Here is a 20,056-nt window from a genome sequence, read left to right as displayed (position 1 = left end):
CCTAGGCATAATACCCAGGTAGGTATATTGTTGATATTTCCAGAAGAAGGCAAATAATTATTGATTATTATGATCTAAAGGGACACTAAAGAATATAAATACAGATCTAAAACTAAAACATAAAGCCTCAGGAGGCATAATGATAGAATAGAATTTGAGTATGCTACTGCAGGGAATCAAAGAATGAATATTCAATTTATGGCGCTAAAATTCTGAATGAATCTATATCCTCACTCATTGGGGGATTTAACTAAGAGAATGAATGTTTTAAGAATCAGTCCGTTCTCTACTAGTTTTAGTCTTTTTTTAGCTTATACTTTGAGTATTATATAAGTTTAGATAGTTTTAAAGAGGTCAATCTGATCCTTGATGGGTTGAGCCCCATTAATCCTGCCAATGTCATTGAAGTGTTACCCACAACAACTCTGGCACCTCTTTGAGATCTTCAATTTAGGGTTGATTTAGACAAACAGGTACCAGTAAGTCTAAGTCAATATTCAAATTAGCTGTGACCTCATGAATAGGGAGTCCTCAGGAATTTTAGGAAAGAGACCATCAAGATATTTAATCTACTGGCAATTCCATTTTCAGGGTACATCTCTCCCTATCAAGTTAGAGATGTGGTGTCACAGAGTAGGAAAGACCGTACCTCTGCTGTGGGCCAGGACGTGTGGAATGTCTGAGGATTATTAGACCCCCGTCATCTGCGGAATTCGTTTACTCCAAGGGAGATGCTGAATAAGAATAGCTGAGTTTAAAAGTTAATAAAGTAGTGCCCAGATCAAGCAAAAGGTTATCTTTAACATTGTGAGAAATTTCTCCTTGTGCTTTTAAAGGTAAATGGGAGACTGGACATTTGCTTCCTCCTCCTCTTCCTCAAAGACCAAAGTGCATGTACATTTTCTTTAGTTTTTGTTTTGTTTTGTTTTGTTTTATGGGGGCAGGGAGTTAGCCAATATTCTTTCTGTTTACAGTATCTAAAAATGTCTTTACTAAGTGACTCTCTCTTTGTATTTAATGATTGGTAGTATCTAATTGTTTTATCTGTGAGGTCATAAATTTATTCCAAGTCTTATTAAGTTTTTATTCTAAGGCTCTTTCAAAATGTTTAAGCAACTGATGAAGGTCTGGCAATAGGGCTATATCTTATTTAGTTTCTCTTGGGTATTAAATCTATTTCAGGTTTAAGATTAGCCACATAAAATTAGCAGAGAGCTCACTACATCTGCATCAGGAGTTACTTCTGAATGATCTTGAAAGGTTTAAAAAGCCTGTCTCTGAATTCCCCAATGGATGAATTCTTTCTTTATATGTAGGACTGAGTCAGAGTCCAACCTATGTTCACAGGAATGATTTAGGGGATAGTTTCCAAAAGACCTTTTCCAATATATACAGATTTTCTAAATCTCTTTTATTTCTTGTATAATTTGGGGTCTCTGAATTCTACCTTTCCATCCAATTCTTTGCATCTGAACGTATGTGCTATTTGATATATTTTTGGGAGAGCTAGATTATATGTTTCTAAAACTATATCTAATTTCTCTACAAATTTTATCTTTCTAAGCTTTGGAAAAATTTTAACATTGGCTTTTAGCTCAATGAGACTAGATCTAAAAACCTAAGTGATTTTCCCTGTTCTGAGGGGAAATTAACTTTATGAGGTAATTGCACTTTGGGGGTTCTGGCCAGCCAGGAGGTAAAAGGAACAAGTCAGAAGGAAATGGAAAAAACATAGCCTGGGGAGAGAGGAATAATAAGTAAAGTCTATTAGATTTGTGCTGAGATTTGGAGGAATCTAAAAGAGAGACCATTTTTACTTTTTCACCTTTATTTGCCTTGGCCAAGACATCTTTTAAGGGAATAATTTTGGAATCTTAATACCTTTATATACTTCCTCAAAAACACTAAAATGTTCAGACCATTGAATGTTTGGAATTTTATTCCTTTATGTTCTAAACAACCTCTCAAATGAATACTTTTGTTCACATCGAAAGTTCCTCAGAATGGTTATTATAATTCTAAATTATCCTTGATTAAATGATGGCATTTAGAAAGGTAAGTATAAGAGTTTGGTCTATGGTATAAATGTATGTAAGAAGCTGGAGTCTACTTCAGAGGGGCATGCTCTTAGGTTTAAACTGAGGCAAATCCAAGAAAGTCTAGGACTGGTCAGATGTGCTGCATATGTACCTTGTGCCTCAGCCCCCCATTGCCTAATTTCTGGCCCACCTTTGGCTGAGAATCTGACTAATTTTCAGTTCCCAGAAGATAGAAAGGATTAGAGAGATTTTGCAGAAAAAAAAAATACAAGATTGAGGAAAGTTCTCATAAAATTGTGCTAAGTGACCCAAGGCAGTTTTTCCAAAGTTCAAAAGATATCGAACTTCTTAATTTTCAGTTAGTTTGATAAAAAGATTTATCCAGCTCACCCCCATTCCCTTCCTGTGAACTTTCCCCTTATACATACACAATAAAAAATGACAGGGACAGAGACACATTGTTATAAGTAATAAGACTGATTTCCACTAAGATAAAGTTTTTTAACTGATTGTATAATCAAAGGGTTGCTAAAAGTGTTCCTTATTCATAGAAGACAAACTCAGCATGTGGAGAGCTGTAATGAAAAGAAATCGGTTCAGATTCAATGCAAGATTTACCTCATCATCCCAGTCAGAGAAATCAACAGCTCCCTGTCCCAGCAAGAGGCTCAGGAGGCCACGTTAAGGTCTTGGATCATGGACAAAGAGTTCTTGATTAGATCTTCACGGGTCTCCAATATTGTTGAATACTGGCTCCTCCCAAATATCACCCAAACAATCCATTGAAAATACAAATCTGAGTTTATGGTTACAGAAGCATGGGGAAACACTACCTTGACAGTTCCTTAGGAGCAGTGGTGAACTAGCTCTCAACAGCCTATGAAGGTTGAATCTGAGCCTCTCCAATTCCATGTTCATTGATCTCACCTTGGTAGCTTAGTCAGCCATAATAGGAGTGTTTAAGCTTTATGCAAATCATCCAATTCTACAAATCAGAGATTTTTTGTTTCGTTTTACCAAAGTGCCAGATTAGTAGTATATTGGGGTGTGGAGGCAAAGTTGGGATATTTAGGAGATGTTGAAGTTTGTTTTAGAGGCTTAAAGCAGAGGCTTGAGTAAGACTGGGTAAGGATCATAATATAAAAGTTTAGGATCAATAAACACAACAAGGAGAGGGTTTTGAAGTAAGGGTTTCTAAGAGTCTTAGAGAACAAACAATCATTTGATACTATCTACTGAAAAGTCAAACGGTTCGATGTTAATTAAAATGAGTTTTTCTGTAAGTTCCTAAAACAATAAAATTACTGCCAACTTTTATCTTTCTGAGCAAGAGTTTACTGGAATAATAAAGTCATGTTGTTGAAGACAGTGGAATAGTAAAGTCATATTAATGTACACAGTAAGCTATGTGGGTGTGGATGGTTTCGGTTCTCACATATAATACTTGAGCCTTCAAATTATATAAGAATTAAGGATGTGTTTCCACAGAATCATCATAGAAATTCTCACACACAAAAAACATAAAGCTTGACAGAAATATTCACTTGAAATCACGGTTCATTTTCAACTTTTACAAAAAGAAAAAATTTTTTCTGACTCCATATCCTATTGGTATGTATATATATTTTCTTTAGCAAATATTTAAAATAACTTTTAATGTCATTTCACTATTATCAAATGATAAGAATTTACGTACATTGCATTTATATACTTTGGGAACAAAATACATTAATCATGGGCCTCTACAAGACAATGATGTGAGTGTATGACTTAGTATTTAACATATCTGAAAAAGAGATTTTATATGTCCATTTAATATAATTTCAGGCATTAAGTACAATTTGTATTCTTTCTTTCTTTTCTTCAGTAGAATCTTTTATAGAGTTAGAAATATGTAAGGGTTCAGAAATGAACTAGTTGAGAGAAGGAAGAAACAAATTTTTTTCACTTCGACTAAACAAAAGAGAATGTTTAACTTTTAGAATTGGAAGCCATCACTAACCTTCCCATTTAAATCCCTTCTTTACCCTATTGAGAATATTTCTAATGAGGAATAAAGGTAGTGTAAAGTTTCTCTTTGTGACATATTCTATTATTATTAAAATATTCTCTATGTTGAGCTAAAATCCATTCCCTTTGTTCTCTCCTTCCTTTATTCTTCCTTCTGAAAACATAGAATAAAAATCTACTTTCTATTCAGATTAACGTATTGAAGACACAACCACAATTATTGGATTTTGCTTTTGTTTTTAGTTGTATTTTTTCCCGAGATAGGCAGCCTGAGTTTAACGAACTATTATTCCTTTATTTCAGAGATACTCAATGTGTGGACTAGGACTGATCCATGATTATTTCTTACTTTCTGGGAACTATACGTTATAGGTCCACAACAAGATAAGGAGCTGTGCCAGAATATAAATCAACATACCGCTTCCTTCATTGAAAAAATCTTGCTATGAAAAAATAAAGCTAGCTGAATTAAACAGTGTGTTTAGTGATATAGTTGCTTTACATTTTCATATAGACTGATACTAAACAGTTGAATCAACTAGTTTGATAGCATGTGCTCCATATAACATAATTCTAGATTTGTTCTAATCATTATTCTCTAGACCAGCCTCTGGAATATGACCAACATTTCCAGAAAGAGTCTACTGAAAATATAATGGAAAACATTATATCCTTGTATCTGGACATTATTTGCCTTAGCATAGCCTAATAGTTTTTTAATGAATTTTTAACCCAGGACAATACCCAGTTAGAATTACAAATTTATCCTCTTTCAAATTCATGCTACTGATAGTCCATTATTCCAGAGTTGCTACCTACTAGCTATTCTACTCAATTTTGTGTCATTTGTGCATATACGCTATGCAGTTATTGCTGTGTAAAAAAAAAAATCCAAAATTCAGTCATTTTATTTTTTTATTTTTTTGTTTTGTTTTGTAACTTAAATTTTTTTAAAAATTTTATTTTATTATTAGTTTCAAGTATACAAGACATTGGTTAGACATTTATATAGTTTATAAAACAATACCCCTAATTTCTCCTCTCCTCTGGCTATCCATCTAGCCATTACCTGAATGCTAACTGAAAATTCACTCATTTTAAACACTACCTTTTTATTTTTCAGTTTTCTTTCGAGACTGTGGTTCACCTGGTCAGTTATGGGGGCCTTGTCTCATTTCTTCTGCTCTTGACTGGACTTGCTCAAGCATCTGCCTTCAGCTGGTGGTTGGCTGAAGACTAATTGGTCTAGGACAGCTTCAGCTGAAATGACTCAGCTGTCCTCCACAGGATTTGTATCCTCCAGTAAGCTAGCTTGAGCTTGTTCTCATGACTGTGACAGAGTTCCAAGAGTAATAGGAAGCACACAAGACCTCTGTAAGGATCAGCCCCACCCTGGCATAGAGTAAAGCTAAGAAAGTCGGAAAATGAACCTGGAGGAGGACAAAGATAAATAATCATCACAACGCCAATGTGTTCTTTCAAGTTTTTCACAAAATTTTTAAAAATATCACTGACAAATACTTTTCATGGAAGACCTCAATAGAACTTATAGATGCACTGATCAACGGTTTTGGAAATGTCATTTAAATAACTATGACTGCAACCAATAGGAACTTTCATCCAACCCATGTTTTTTCAAACATCATGTTAATAAAAGTTCAGTGAAAATTTTGTCAAATTTGGTGCTTCAATTAAGAAAATCATGTATAGTTTTCTGAATATAAACTATCATCACTATATTATTTATACTTTTTTTTTTATTCATTTGGAAAAGTCTGGTAAGCAGTCTCAAAGGTGAAAGGGTAAATCCTAGCAGGAGTTTATCCACAGAAGCCCACATGTGCTACCTTCGTTCTTCTGCTTGATCAGAAATAATCAAGTGCAGTTGGCCTCTTCTTTAGGAACAGTGTATGTTGTATATTTCTTAAAGCCATGGCAACAAAACATTAGATATATAAACCTTTGTTATATTCAAAGACAAAATTGAAGTATTTTCTAGAGTGTTTTACAACTCTGTTTTGCTTTCAGGTATTCCAAAGTTGATTACATCTGATATGATTAAAGAAGGTGCTGCTGTAATTGATGTGGGTATCAACTATGTCCATGATCCAGTAACAGGAAAGACAAAATTAGTTGGAGATGTGGACTTTGAAGGTAATAAACTATTTGATAAGTAAAGATAAAGAAAGATTATTTTTTGCATGTTTTGATAGTAGAAAGAGAAGCTTTCTATTTGAAGGGGATATTATTAAGTTATTAATCATTATACCTCTTTCCTCTGAGGGAAAAGTTTATTCACACTCATTTATTTCCTTCCTTCATCTTTCCTCCATCCTCCCGTATTTCCTTTCTACCTCTTCCCTCCCTCTCCCTTCTCTTCCTTCCATCTTTCCTTTGTTCCTTCTCTACCTTCTTGTGAAGAAAATATAATTGTACCGTTAATATTCAGTTCAAGATTAAATATTTTGTCATGCAGTTTTTCTGTGAAATAATTCAGCTGGCCTTTTATAGCAGGCATTATTTTTTATTTTTTAGTTTTTTAGTTTTTGGAGTTTAGCTCTATATTTCACATTCTATGCTCTATACTCAGCCATTCACTCCTAGAGCCAGAAGGCATCTTCGGGTGTGCTTGCTAACTCTAACTGTATTTCAAATCTAGACAGTTCTGGGTAATTCAGCATTATTCCATTGTGTTTTAAAGAGAATGAAGAAGAGGAGCTAGGCTAACATTTCTATGGACATGAAGGAGATAAGGCAGCCAATCTGTAATAATAGACAGTTCTAACCCAGTGCCTTACCTCTACAGATGAGGAAACTGAGCCCCAAGACATATGTTTTTAGATGCCTGAACCCTAATCTAATATCTTTGTTAGCTACTGACCTGCATTCACATCTAGAAAGCTTAGATGTCTAATAAGAATATAGTAAAGTAAGTGGAGATCTTTTTCATGTTAGAAATATTTTATATATAAGACTGATCATTCTGGCTAAAAAAGAAAAGCAAGGCCATGCCAAGAACTTCATTAGTTATAAGTGTGTCTTTATAGATAAACTGAAAGGAATAGATGATAGAATTTTTTAAATAATTCAGATTTTACATTCCCTCTTGTAATGTGGTCATCAGCTGATGTTTTACCCAAGTTGTAGTGTGGTGTTAAATAAAACTGAACTTGCAGGCAATCAGAAGCATCCTAAGGTATTGGCCCCATGTATGTGAGATTCCAAGTAGGCATAATGAGCCTCATGTTAAAAAGAAAAGAAAAAGAAGGAAAACCTGAAGACAATACATCCTGAGGACAAAATGGTGAATAAGAGCAAAGTATAGATGGACCTTTTCAAAGAGCACACTACTGCCCTCGTAGACTGTCATTCATAGGTTCCCTGCCAGGGATGGGGCATCTAGTCTACTAGGGATGGCTCTCGAGTGAACATGTGTGTCTGTCTATATATGTGTGTGTGTCATGTGTACATTCTGTTCTCTTCAGGAAATGACTGCATTTCTGTATTTCATTTTTGATGTTCAACCACTAATGTCAGACATCAATATTTTATTTGAATTTCTCAACTTGAAAGAGTAAGAATATATTTTATTTCAAGATTTGACCTTATTTCTTATTTTTTGTACTGTCATTCTGCTTCTTGATAACATTTTAGTTGCCATGTGTTTATTATAAAATCCACACACTTATGATGCACCCAAATGGCACAGACAGCATATAATAACCTGCTCAAGACGAAACCAGGGATGTTTTCAGTTCATAATCTTGACTGTATTTGAGAGGGCAAACTTACCCAGCAGTTTACTACATCTCATAAGACCCCTTCCTTTATGCAATACTTCATTGGTTTCAGATCATTTCCATGCATTGTTATGTTTAGCTAAAATGTTTTTGGCTCATGAGAATATTCTGAAAATGAGCATTTAGGTGTGAGTCCATATATTGAGTCACATATAGATATACACTTCAGGTTGCATACTACTCTTCTTGGTAGAATGTATTAAATTGCATTTGTGTATCTAAGCATATAATGAAATAAGAAAGCAAATGACAAAGAGAAAGATATGATATAAGCAGGAAAGAGCATTGGGGTATGAGACTGAAGAAGTGCTTTTAGTCCTAGGATTGCAACCTCTCTGACCATCTGTGTTGTCATCAGTTCAATAATATTAAGAATAACACTGCCTCCTTTTAGCTGTAGTGCTTAGTGTATTTCAGACATTCAGCTGCTATCAAATGATTGTCTAAAATCACAGAAACTTTTGGAAGGTCAGGTTTTTCTGATCTTATAAAATGCACCCATATGATTGATATTTCTCTTGCTACACTGCTGGTTCATGGAGCCAGAGTCCCAAGGAAGACATAGACTTGGTAGAAAAGGCCTTGCCAGCTAAGCCATGACTCAGCCACCCAGAGGAGCAGGCAAGTGATAGGTTTTGACATGTCGTTCTTCAGGTTGTTTGTCAGGACTTAACCTGAGGTGAGGGATGATCTCTTGGCTGAGAGGAAAGAACTTTAACTTGAGTTATGCCACAAAACGTATAGGTAGTGTTTGGCTGCTAATTGCTACAGGGAAAGTGCGGCTGCTTTGTGAGTATCGGTGAAAGTTTCACCATAACTGTAGCCAAGATTAACAAAACGGATGCAGATAAAATCAAATGCTAAATTAAATTATCCTTGCAGAAATCTTTGGCTCACTAATAAAGGAAACAGGATGACCCATTTTAAGTATATTACTTTGATGGGAATGATTTTTCTAAAGAACAGTTTCATCAATGACCCCATTTGGGGAATATTGGAAATATGTAAATAATTGCAAATTCAATGATCTGTAAAACCAGGAGTCATTTTATCTATTTTATTTCTAAGAAAGATGCCTATTTGTAATTTTCTTAATCATTAAATGTTTTGGCCTCAGTTTTGAATTAGGCTCCTCTCTAGGAAGAGCGATATTTTATATCAGGTGCAGCATGAAGGTTGCATCATTGCTTATTATAGTTCTTGACAAAGGGAGATATAAAAACTCCCTAAATATTTCTGTTTGACTTTAATGTTATGTTCTTGTTTCGGTTTAGATATAATCTTTCTTCCTCTACTCAGGCTTTCTGCTCTCATTTTTTTGCTCTACTCCATTCTCTTCTTCTTTCTTTCTTCGTTCTCCTCTTGAGCCCAGAGTAGAATAGAATAGCCCTTCCTGGGCTGATGGCATTACATGGTGGTCAGGACTAGAGGTGGCAGAGAGAGAAACAATTGTTGCCTCTTTCTCCACCACTGCTCCAACAATTCCCTGCCACCTCAGTCGCAAAATTGCCGATATTCTTAGAGAGGTGGCAGACAAATCTAGTAGACAACTACATTAAGAATAAGGAAGGTGTAAGAAGCTTTTTTTACATGGGGACACACTCTTCTCAGGCTGTTTGGAATTATTCTTCATTTAGTAATAATAGTATATAGTGTTTGAGAGGTACTTACAATGTGCTAGGTACTGTTCTAATCCTTTTACATAAATTCATTTAATTCTTACGGTAAGCCTATAAGTTAGGTATTGTTATTATCTCCATGTTACAGAGGCACACAGAGCCTGGGCCTCTTGCTTGAGATGACAGTCATGGGGCAACATGAGTTCATAGATGGTGCTTATAATTTCTACCCTTTATTATCCCCATTATCCTGTACTTCACTTAGTTAATACTTTCCTTCTAGAAACATTGTTACTTCTTTTATTTTCCCCCCAGAATATGTATAATAGCATGTTTTAAGAGTGCCTGAACAATGGTGTTGGTGTACCAAAGTCCTCACTTTGCTAGGCTCTGATATGCAGATTTCAGTTACCACAGTTTAACTAAATAATACCACTCTCCCAACAAAGCCGTTTGAATTTCAGTTTGCATGGTTTGTTAACCGTAATTGCAGAAAGTGCAAACTTCTCTGCTAGTGTCTCAGTTCACAAGTTATTATGTAAATATCAAATGTGCATCATGATCTGTGACCAATCATGTCACTTCTTTCAAAGTCTTTTGTTGATTGGTCATGGAACATTCAGTTCAGACAACAAAGTGTATAATTCTATTGACTCCCTTCTCCCAGTGATAAACGTCATGATATTTTACAAAAATAGATCATAGAAAGAGGGAAGAGGAAATTGCCAGCAAAGGAATGAACAATGATGATGCTGAAAGTGAAATTTGAAATAGCTGACCATGAGGATGTTGACAGTGCCACCATTTGCCATTTGAAAGACTCTAGATACACAGCTAAAGGAACTTAGTGAAGGCAAAATTATCGACATGTACAGAATGTCCCAGGATAGGTCAGGGGTGAGGCTGGGATGCCAGACAGATGAGTTAGCAACAGAGGGCAGGCCAGCCATGGCTGAATTTGGCCAAGTCAGTTGATAGGTGGACCTGGGTCCACAGGGCGGGAGACTGCTTGGGAGATCAAGCTATTACCACTGCCATGAAGCTCTCCTAGAGACAGAAGGTCAGGACGTCCTTTAAGGCAGCCCAAGGCAAGGAGGCCTGGACCATACTTTCAGAAATTTTGAACAGATCTATGAGCAAGTCTCTGCTGCTATTCCTGGGCCCAGGGCTGTACCAGGACCCCAAGACCTCACGTGTCTCCTGGTTCCTGTACTACAGATTTTGTGTAAATGCCTAGCCAGGTGGGGCAAGTTACCTGCTGTTAGAACACAGCCCACAGATATATACCCAGAAGTATGATTGCTGGATCATATGGTAGTTATATTTTCTATTTTTTGTGGAATCTCCATACTGTTTTGCATAATGGCTACACCAACTTGAAATACCTCCAATAATGCACAAGTGTTCCCTTTTCTCCACATTCTCACCAACACTTGTTTTCTCTTGTCTTTTTGATAATATCCATTCTAACAGATGTGAGGTAATATCTCATTGTGGCTTAATTTGCATTTCCCTGGTGATTAATAATGTTGAGCATCTTTTCATGTACCAGTTGGCCATTTGGGTGTCTTCTTTGAGAAAATGACTGTTCAGTTCCTTGGCTCTTATGTTTTAATTGGATTGTCTGGGGTTATTTTTTGTTACTGACTTGTATGAAGTTTATATATATTTTAGATATTAACCCCTTATCCAATATATGGTTTGTAAATATTTTCTCCCATTCTACAGGGTGCCTTTTAATTTCGTTGTTTCTTTTGCTGTGTAGAAGCTCTTTAGTTTTTTTATTTTTATTTTTATGGTGACATTGGTTAACAAAATCCAGTTTCAAGTGTACAATTTAACAGTAAGTCCTATATATATTGCATTGTATGTTCACCGCCCATAGTTAGATTTTTTTTGTCACCACATATTTGACCCCTTTTACCCTTACCTACCTCCCCCCACCCCCCTACCCTCTGGTAACCACTAGTCTACTGTCCATGTCCATGAGTCTCAGTTTGTCAAGTTTGTTTGTTACTTTTAGATTTATATCCCACATATAAGTGATATTATGTGTTTTTCAACTTTTTTTGTCTGGCTTATCTTGTGTTAGCATGATTATCTCAAGATCCATGTTGTCACAAATGGTAGTATTTCGTCTCTTCTTATAGCTGAGTAATATTCCATCATAATATATGTACCACATAGTTCGATGTAGTCCCACTTGTTGATTTTTTGCTTCATGCTTATGGTGTTATATCCCAAAAATTATTACAAGACTAATATCAAGGAACTCCTTCCCTATGTTTTCTTCTAGGAGTTTTATGGTATCAAGTCTTAAGTCTTTAATCCATTTTGAATTAATTTTTGTGAGTGGTGTGAGATAGGGTCCAATTTTATTTTTCTAGATGTGATTATCTAGTTTTCTGAACACCATATGTTGAAGAGATTATCTATTTATCATTGAGTATTCTTGACTCCCTTGTCAAATATTAATTTACCCTTTATGTGGGGGTTTATTTCTGGTCACTCTATTCTGTTCCATTAATCTATGTGTCTATTTTTATGTCAGTACTATACTGTTTTAAATTAGCTTTGTAGTATAGTTTGAAATCAGGAAGTATGATGCCTCCAGCTTTGTTCTTTGTTTTCAAGATTGCTTTGGCTACTCGGGGTCTTTTGTGATTCCACGCATATTTTAGGATTATTTTTTCTATTTCTATGAAAATGCCATTGAAATTTTGATAGGGATTGCACTGAATCTATAGATGGCTTTGGGTAGTATGGACATTTTTTATAATATTAATTTTTCCTATTCATGAACACAGGTTATCTTTCCATTTTTTTGTGTCTTCAATTTCTTTTGTCAAAGTCTTGTAGTTTTCACTATATAGACCTTTCATTTCCTTGGTTGAATTTATTCCTAAATATTTTATTGTTTTTGGTACTATTGTGAATGGGGTAGTTTTCTTTATTTCATTTTCATATATTTAATTTTTAGTGTATAGAAACAACACTGATTTCTGTGGCTTATATGACCCAATTTTCTCATTTCTAGGTCTATTTCCAAAGGAAATGAAAATGGGTTATCAGAAAGATAACTGCATTCCCATATTTATTACTGTTTTATTCACAATAGCCAAGATATGGAAATAACCTAAGTGTCCATTGATGGACGAATAAATAAAGAAGATATGAGTTAGATAGATAGATAGGTAGATATGCATAGATATAATGGAATAGTGTTCAACCATGAGAAAGAAGGAAATTCTGCCATTTTCAACAATATGGATGGACCCTGAGGGCATTATGCTTAGTGAGATAAGCCAGAAAAAGACAAATACTATATGATCTCACTTATATGTGGAATCTAAAAAGGCTGAACTCATAGAAACAGAAAGTAGAATGGTGGTTACTAGGAACTGGGGGGTAGGGAAATTGGAGAGATATTGTTTCAGAATACAAACTTGCTCCAGTAGAGAAATAAGTCCTGGAGATTCAATGCACAGCATAGTGATTATGTTCAACAACACGTCAAAATTACTAAAAGACTAGATCTCCATTGTTCTCACCACAAAAAGAAAATGATAATTATAGGTATTAACTAAAGCTAGTGGTAGTCATATTATAATATATAAAAGGATCCAATCAATAGGTAGTACACCTTAAATTTACACAATGTTTTATGTCAATTATATCACAATTGAAATAAAAAACAACACACGGGATCTAGGATTCAAGCTGGGACACAGTTGAGGCAGAGATGGGTACAGAGACTCTCCTGGCTCACTGTTCCTCAATGCACTGCTTGCCCTTTGGGTCTTCCTGTGGGATCCTCTGTGCCACCACTGCGGGGCACGATCCCATGCACAGGCTGGGAGGGTGATGGGGTCGAGTGCTCTCCTGGAACTGGGATCTTACCCTTTAGGCCATAGAGGGATGGAAGGATCCAGGACTAGAATCAGCTCACTAAGCTACTAGGGAGAACAGTTTTGATGATGGAGTCTGTGCTTGAACTTGGGGAGGGATGTGTAGATGAAGAGGGGTTGGTCCTAGAGACAGAGGGAAAGGGTTCCCTTAGCCCAGCTTCCTGGAAAAGTAAGGGGAAAGAGAAGGCCCAGATCCTGAACTTGTCTGCCTGCCTACTTTCAGGCCTACAAGCCTCTCTTTTTTAAAAAAAATGCACCAGGAAATGGCACTAAAAAAAATGCACTAGCCTTGGAGGAGACACCGCAGCGGAGCCCACCTCCTGTTAGCAATTTCTTCCTGGCCCATGGTTCCCAGCACAGTATAGGTCCAGGGGCTTCTCTGGCCCCTTATATTGCCCCTTTGAAAACAGACCTGAGGAAGACAGTGGGAAGAGGGGGTTGGGGGTCTGCCCACGGCTCTCTCAGGAATCCCTGGAGGCCAGAAGAGGGCTAAGAACCAGGACACAGGAGACGGTGGGGAGATGCCATGTGTGAGGCATTGTTATAGGCATTTGGGATACAACAATGACCTAAATAGGCAGTTTTTACACACAAGTAGCTTACCTTCAGGTTGGAGAAGACAAATAATAAACAAATACATGCATAGTTTTATATTAGGCAGTGTTTAGTGTTACAAAAATAAAACAAGATAAGGGGGGCTGGAGAATTATGGAGTGAGGTTGTTTAGAAAGGGTGGTCAGGGAAGGCTCACTGCCGACCTGAACAAAGTGAGGGAGAGAGCCACATGGATATGTTTCGGAGGAATGTCCTAGGCACATGGAGCCAACAAGTGCAAAGGCCTTGAGGGGCAGTTTTGATGAGCTGCAAAAAGGCCACTGTAACAGAAACAGCAAACAAGGGGGAAAATAATGATAAATAAAGATAAAGAGGTAGCAGCAGGGGTGCCATATCCTCCCATGGGGTCCATAGACCATGGATAGGAATTTGGATTTTACCCTAAGTGCAGTGGAAAGCATTAGAGGTTTGGGGGGAAAGAAATGACAGTCAACTTGTGTTTTAACAGAATCACCCTGATTACTGAATGGCAAATTGACTTTACAGAAGTAAGGGTATAAACAGGGTACCTGTTAGGAGGCTACTGTAATTATCTGAGTAAGAAATTATCCAAGATGGGCGTGGACCAGGGTGGTGATGGGTGAAGGTGCTAAGAGGTGGTTAGATGGTAGATATAATTTAAGAGGAGCTAGAATGATTGGGTAAATGATTAGATATAAAAGAAAGAGAAGAATCAATTATGACTCTAACCATTTTCAAATAAGCAAGAGTGAAAATGCCAGTTCTAGAATCCTTTTGAGACGAGTCTTAAAGGATCAGTGAGTTTCATCTAAGTACATATATATCAGGTACAGTGAGCAGAGGGAGAAGGGCTCTTTCCAGGTGGAGGGAACAACAGATCAAAGGCAAGGAGGAAAAATTACAAAAAGCCTTTTGTATTCAACAGTGAGGCCCAACACTGTCTGTTAAATGAGGCAAGTACGATATTGTAAAAAGTTTTGAATTGTGCCCCAAATAGCTGGAGCCTTACTTACCTTGCATTCTTCAAAAGAATCTCCACTGGACAGCAAAAGGGACCCTATAATTTGGTCAGAATTATTCCTTAAAATTGCAACCCAATAGTTGAAACATGTGGACATGTGGACAGAGAGGGTCTAGAATCACATAGAAACCCAATACAATTTTTCTAAGAAAGTACTGGAAATGGGACTAAAACCCAGGAATGCTTTTATAGCAGCTCTTCAACTATATTTTCTATCCTTTTACTACTGTTGCTTCCAGATGTCTTATAGATGCATAGTGCTCTGCATTTGAAGCCTAAGAGTTACCTTTAACTTCATGCTCTTTTTATATTCTGTCCAATCTTTCATAAAAGATTATGGAGTCAGGCTGACTGGGGTTTAAATCCCAGCTCTGTTGCTTAAAACAATTATGATCTTAGGCAGATCATTTCACCTCTCTGAGACTTGATTTTATCATCTGAAAACTAAGATAATAATACCTACCTTATAAAGTTGTTACAAAGATTATGAAATAATCACTTCACATGAGCTAATGTATGTGACTTGCTGAGCATAATGCCTGGTGGAAAACAGTATAAGTGTGTGTGTGTTTCTTTCCATTCCCACACAGTACTAATCTGGAAATACATAACCTCACATTTAAAACACCGCCCTATTTCTCATTACTTTCTGGCTTCAGCTCTCTTCTGGTCAAGTCTGTTCTTCACCCAACAGTCATACGAATCGACTTTAAAGCACTCATGCTTATCTCTTATTTTGTCCACAGTCCTGGAGCAGGTCTCATCTGCCTTACTCATTTTGCTCTTAAGCCTATATTACCTTGGACTTTTACTTAGTTGGTCTCTACTAAATCGTATGCCTCTATAAGTTAAGCTTCTTGTCTTACATTTCTTTGTATCCCCTTCCCATACTAGGTTTTAGTCATCTTAGTTATACCATTGATCATTTGTATGCTCCTACTCTGTACTTATAAATCTCTCTTGTTACTCTTACATTACAGAAATAATTCTTTAAAGTTGCTTTAATGGGAATAAAACTCATACTCAATGTAACATCAAATATTTTATTAATCTACAATAACCCAGATCCAATAATGATACATCCATTGAGTCATTCGTCGATTTACTCAGCACATATTTCTTACTCAACACCTTCGAGATGCCGGGGATATAGCCATGCACAAGATAGACAAAGTTTCTGATCTCAGATTTTGTGTCCAAACTAGCTTCTTTTGGAAGTAGTTTTGGCACTACTTCTGAGTGTGTATTCTACAAGATGGGAAAGTAAGAACATATTACCAGTTTCTAAGGAAATAGGACTATTTTTGAACTGTATCACTTTTACAAAACTATCTGTGGTATTATTTAAAAAAATGTTCAAAGTGACTCCCTACCAACTCAGTTTTCAGTGTTAGTAATTTAAGTTGATGATATGTGTCGTAGTTGGTTTGGGCTGATATAATAAATTGCCACGGCCTGGGAGGTTTAAACAACAAGCATTTTATTTCTTACAGTTCTGCATTCTGGAAGTCCAAGATCAGGGTGCCATCATAGTCAGGTTCTGGTGAAGATCCTCTTCTGTATTGCAGACACCAACTTCTCATTGTATCCTCATATGGCACAAAGAGCTAGAGAGCTCTCTGAGATCTCTTTCATAAAAGCATTAATCCCATTCATGAGGGCTCCATCCTCATGACTTAATCAAAGGCCCCACTTCCTAGTACCCTTACGTGGAGGTTAGGATTGCAGACATATGAATTTGGAGGGGACACAAACATTCAGTTTATAATAATGTGGTTGATCAGTCTGACTCAAATATCAACTTTTTGTGGTAAATGATTACAAAGTAGCCCAAAAGTCCAGCTTTGATATAATGGGAAACCTAACACTTTAACCTAGAGGTGATGTCTTCCAATAATTTTGAAAAAGTTCATGGAAATTTGCAGATGCCTCTGTTAGAGACATGTTACTAACACTGTGGTCATAGTACCCACACAGGTCATTTCATAAAACAGGTGGAACCACTGATGGTTACTACAGAATCTCCAGCATCGGTGAGTAAACTGCCACCAGTTCAGCTTACAATGTGGACGGGATGCTCACTGTGAAGTCTAGATCATTGAAATCAGATCAAACTTTAGACGTTCTTTTTAGTAGATGTATGTGATATTGAGTGATCAATTTTTATAAATAAGAGTTAAAGCTGAAGCACAAAAGGGACATCTTCAGGAACAAAAGAGCTTGATGCCTCCTTCTTGTTTTGTTTGTTTGTTTGTTTTGTTTTGTTATGTTTTGTTTTGTTTGCAGTTGTATCTTGGGGCCCTGTATTAAAATACAGATTTCTATGGGAGGGAAATTCTATCTTGGGTTGATTATGGCAGACTTTTATGAGCAACGCCCTGCTAAGAGATTCTGAGGGCACTCCAAATAGCTTATCTAGTGCACAGATTTTCCACTCTATGATAAGGATGTTCAGTGGCTTGAGAAAAAAGATTGGGAGGGAAGAAAAAGGATTAAGGAGGATGACAGGAGTAAATGATGGTTTTTTTTTTTTTTTCAGGAAGTCATAAAGGAAGATATTTTTAGTTATTTTGATAGAATACTAGAAATATCATAGCGGTGATCTCTATTCCTACTACCGAAATGGAAACTGGCAAAGACAGCTGACACCATTCATTGGTGGATCATAGATAGAGTTTGTGGGAAGCAATTCCAAACTTTCATCAAGTGATTGATTTGCTGTTTGGCTCCACTGAATACCTTCTGAGTGGTATGAGTGGAATTTTAAATATTCACACCTATGAAGCAGGTAGCCAGATATAAACCGATTTGATTTAATATAAGGAGAAAAGTAACTTAAGTAAAAGAAAAGAGGGGGAGGTTTAGCAACCCTACACATATAAATAGCACAGGAAATAGGGGAAGGAAGTCTTTGTAAGTACAGCTCACCAACCTAGCGAAGCCAACACGATTTGTACAGAAATGTGTATAAGAATCTCATACTACTGTATCCCATTCAGGCATTAATTCTGTCTATCCCGTTACTGTCCCACAAGGTGCCATGATAATGAATGTCTTAATATATGTAGAAAACTTGTAGAAATCTCAGGAATCAAGCAACCAGATAAATGCAAGAGAAAGTGTAGTAAATTGCCTCTGGGGCACCTGATTCCTTATTGCCTTGCAAGAGTTCAGTGGTGAGCCATTCACTAATCAGAGAGCTTTGTACTCTCTCTGGCTCATCATGCTTTTAAGTGTCATTTTTATATCCACTATATGAGAAAGTGGAGAGTTTTCCATATTACCTCTTGAGTCATACTATTTCTCCAGTCCTATGCCAGTCAGGTTTTTCTGGTCGTTATTCATGTACTTCATTCTTCTGAAGCTTGTCTCCCTTGTATTATAGTGGATATGTTTGAGAAGTCATGCCTAAATAGCCTGCATTTAGAAGCATGGGAAAATTCTCCAAGCATTTAATTTAGACGATTACACAGGTATACCAGGAGACTGAAATTTACATGAGAGGAACAAGAAATTTTTTTTCTGCTGCCTTGCCATAGATAAAGAATCATCCCTTTTCCTTTGAGGGAAGGGAGTTGATTTTAAAAGCAAGTCGTACCATTATTGGGCATCTGTCGTAGGCCATAGTGTACTTCCTTCAAAGTGGCAGAGAACTGGACAAATACAAAGGGAAATAAAACAATTCTACAGGAACTTGAGACATCGGTTCCTCTTCCTTCACCCAAAAATAGATTTATAAAGCACACTTATATTCTTTGACTTTGCCAGAATATAGAAGTTCCAAAACATACTGGCAAAATTGATTCTGTTTAGGTATATCTGGAAATTCCATTATCTGGGACCTCTGGGGTAATATATAATATACTAACACAAAAACGCCCTATCTACCTGAGAATTCACAGTGAGTCTTCCTAACAAAGTATCTTAGATGAGAGTTTGGATTATTAAATCCAAGCCCTGGGAACTTGGAAACATAAAGTTTCCAGAGGAAAAAATGACAGAACACACAATCCAGAGATTGTCATAAAGCATGAGTTGCCAGTGCCAACAGGTTAATGATTACATACTTCTTCCTTATTCTTACCTAAGTTGTTAAAGGACACTTTAATGTCCCTTATGTTGCGATTAAGATCATTCATGAGTAATCTGTCCACACCTCTCAAGCACATACCACTCCTGGATTTTCAGGAGGCACATACATAAATTGAACACCTAATTTTGTCCGTCATCCCTGTCATCACCTCAAATTTTAAACATGAAATAATATCTGCTCCAAAGTTATTGTTCTTATTCTGACATTGAAAAATAGTTATCTTCAAGTAAGAATAATGGAAATGGTGTCAGACCAAGCCTGTATTAATTCTTCCTTTGAAATCTGAAGCCAATAACATGAAGAAAAGTAGCCATCCACATAATGAAGAAAAGGGAACATAACAGATTAGTATATATTCCAAGATGAAAGAAAATTTTTTGGTTAATAATTTAATAACATATAAGAACCTAAAATTTTATAAAAATACAATATGAATTTCTCCTTTAACTTTCTTCTGAAAATTATTTAGTAGTACTCATTTTTCTTTTCATTTTCTTGCCTTGCAAAACTGGCTATTCCTCAATATGTAAATAACCAAGTTCATTCACAAAAGGCTTTCTTAAAAGCGCATTCACCTTGAACACAGTAAATACAACTGCCACCTCCCACCTAAGTTTCCTGATCCCTCACTTCAGGCTCTTGGAGCCCATGACCACCTCCTAGTTTTATCTTTCTACTCTCTTTTTTCACCATATTCTTTGGCCATAATGAACATTTTTCAGCTCCTCCATTACATAAGATTCATTGTCAGGTCCAAACCTTCTTTGCTTTTACAGTTCCGTAAGATCTTGAAGTTTTGCTGTCACTTTAAAAATATTTTTCTGACCCCCATGTCTGATTTCTGTTTCTTTTTGAAGTGTTCAGACAAATGCCGGAATGTATTTTTGTGTCCTCCATTCCGTCTACCCCAGATGATAAACCCATTTCATTAGAGAAATATGCAAACACAGAACAGGCTGTTCCCCATTTGATCTTATCTTGCCTCAGAAC

General features: G+C 36.5%; 1 protein-coding gene across 4 annotated transcripts in view; it reads left to right on the top strand.

The window, feature by feature from the left end:
- The window catches only part of MTHFD2L (methylenetetrahydrofolate dehydrogenase (NADP+ dependent) 2 like), a 109,483-nt gene that overhangs the window by 81,019 nt on the left and 8,408 nt on the right, over positions 1–20,056 (top strand). For all 4 annotated transcript variants that reach the window (XM_025043823.1, XM_015586098.2, XM_025043824.1 and 1 more), the window contains one exon: positions 6,078–6,203. In XM_025043823.1, coding sequence (XP_024899591.1) covers positions 6,078–6,203 — 126 coding nt within the window. The remainder of the gene's footprint in view (positions 1–6,077; positions 6,204–20,056) is intronic.

The sequence above is a fragment of the Pteropus alecto genome, unplaced genomic scaffold, assembly GCF_000325575.1.
Source record: "Pteropus alecto unplaced genomic scaffold, ASM32557v1 scaffold161, whole genome shotgun sequence".
Classification (NCBI taxonomy): Eukaryota; Metazoa; Chordata; class Mammalia; order Chiroptera; family Pteropodidae; genus Pteropus; species Pteropus alecto.
This window is presented reverse-complemented; position numbering and strand designations above follow the sequence as displayed.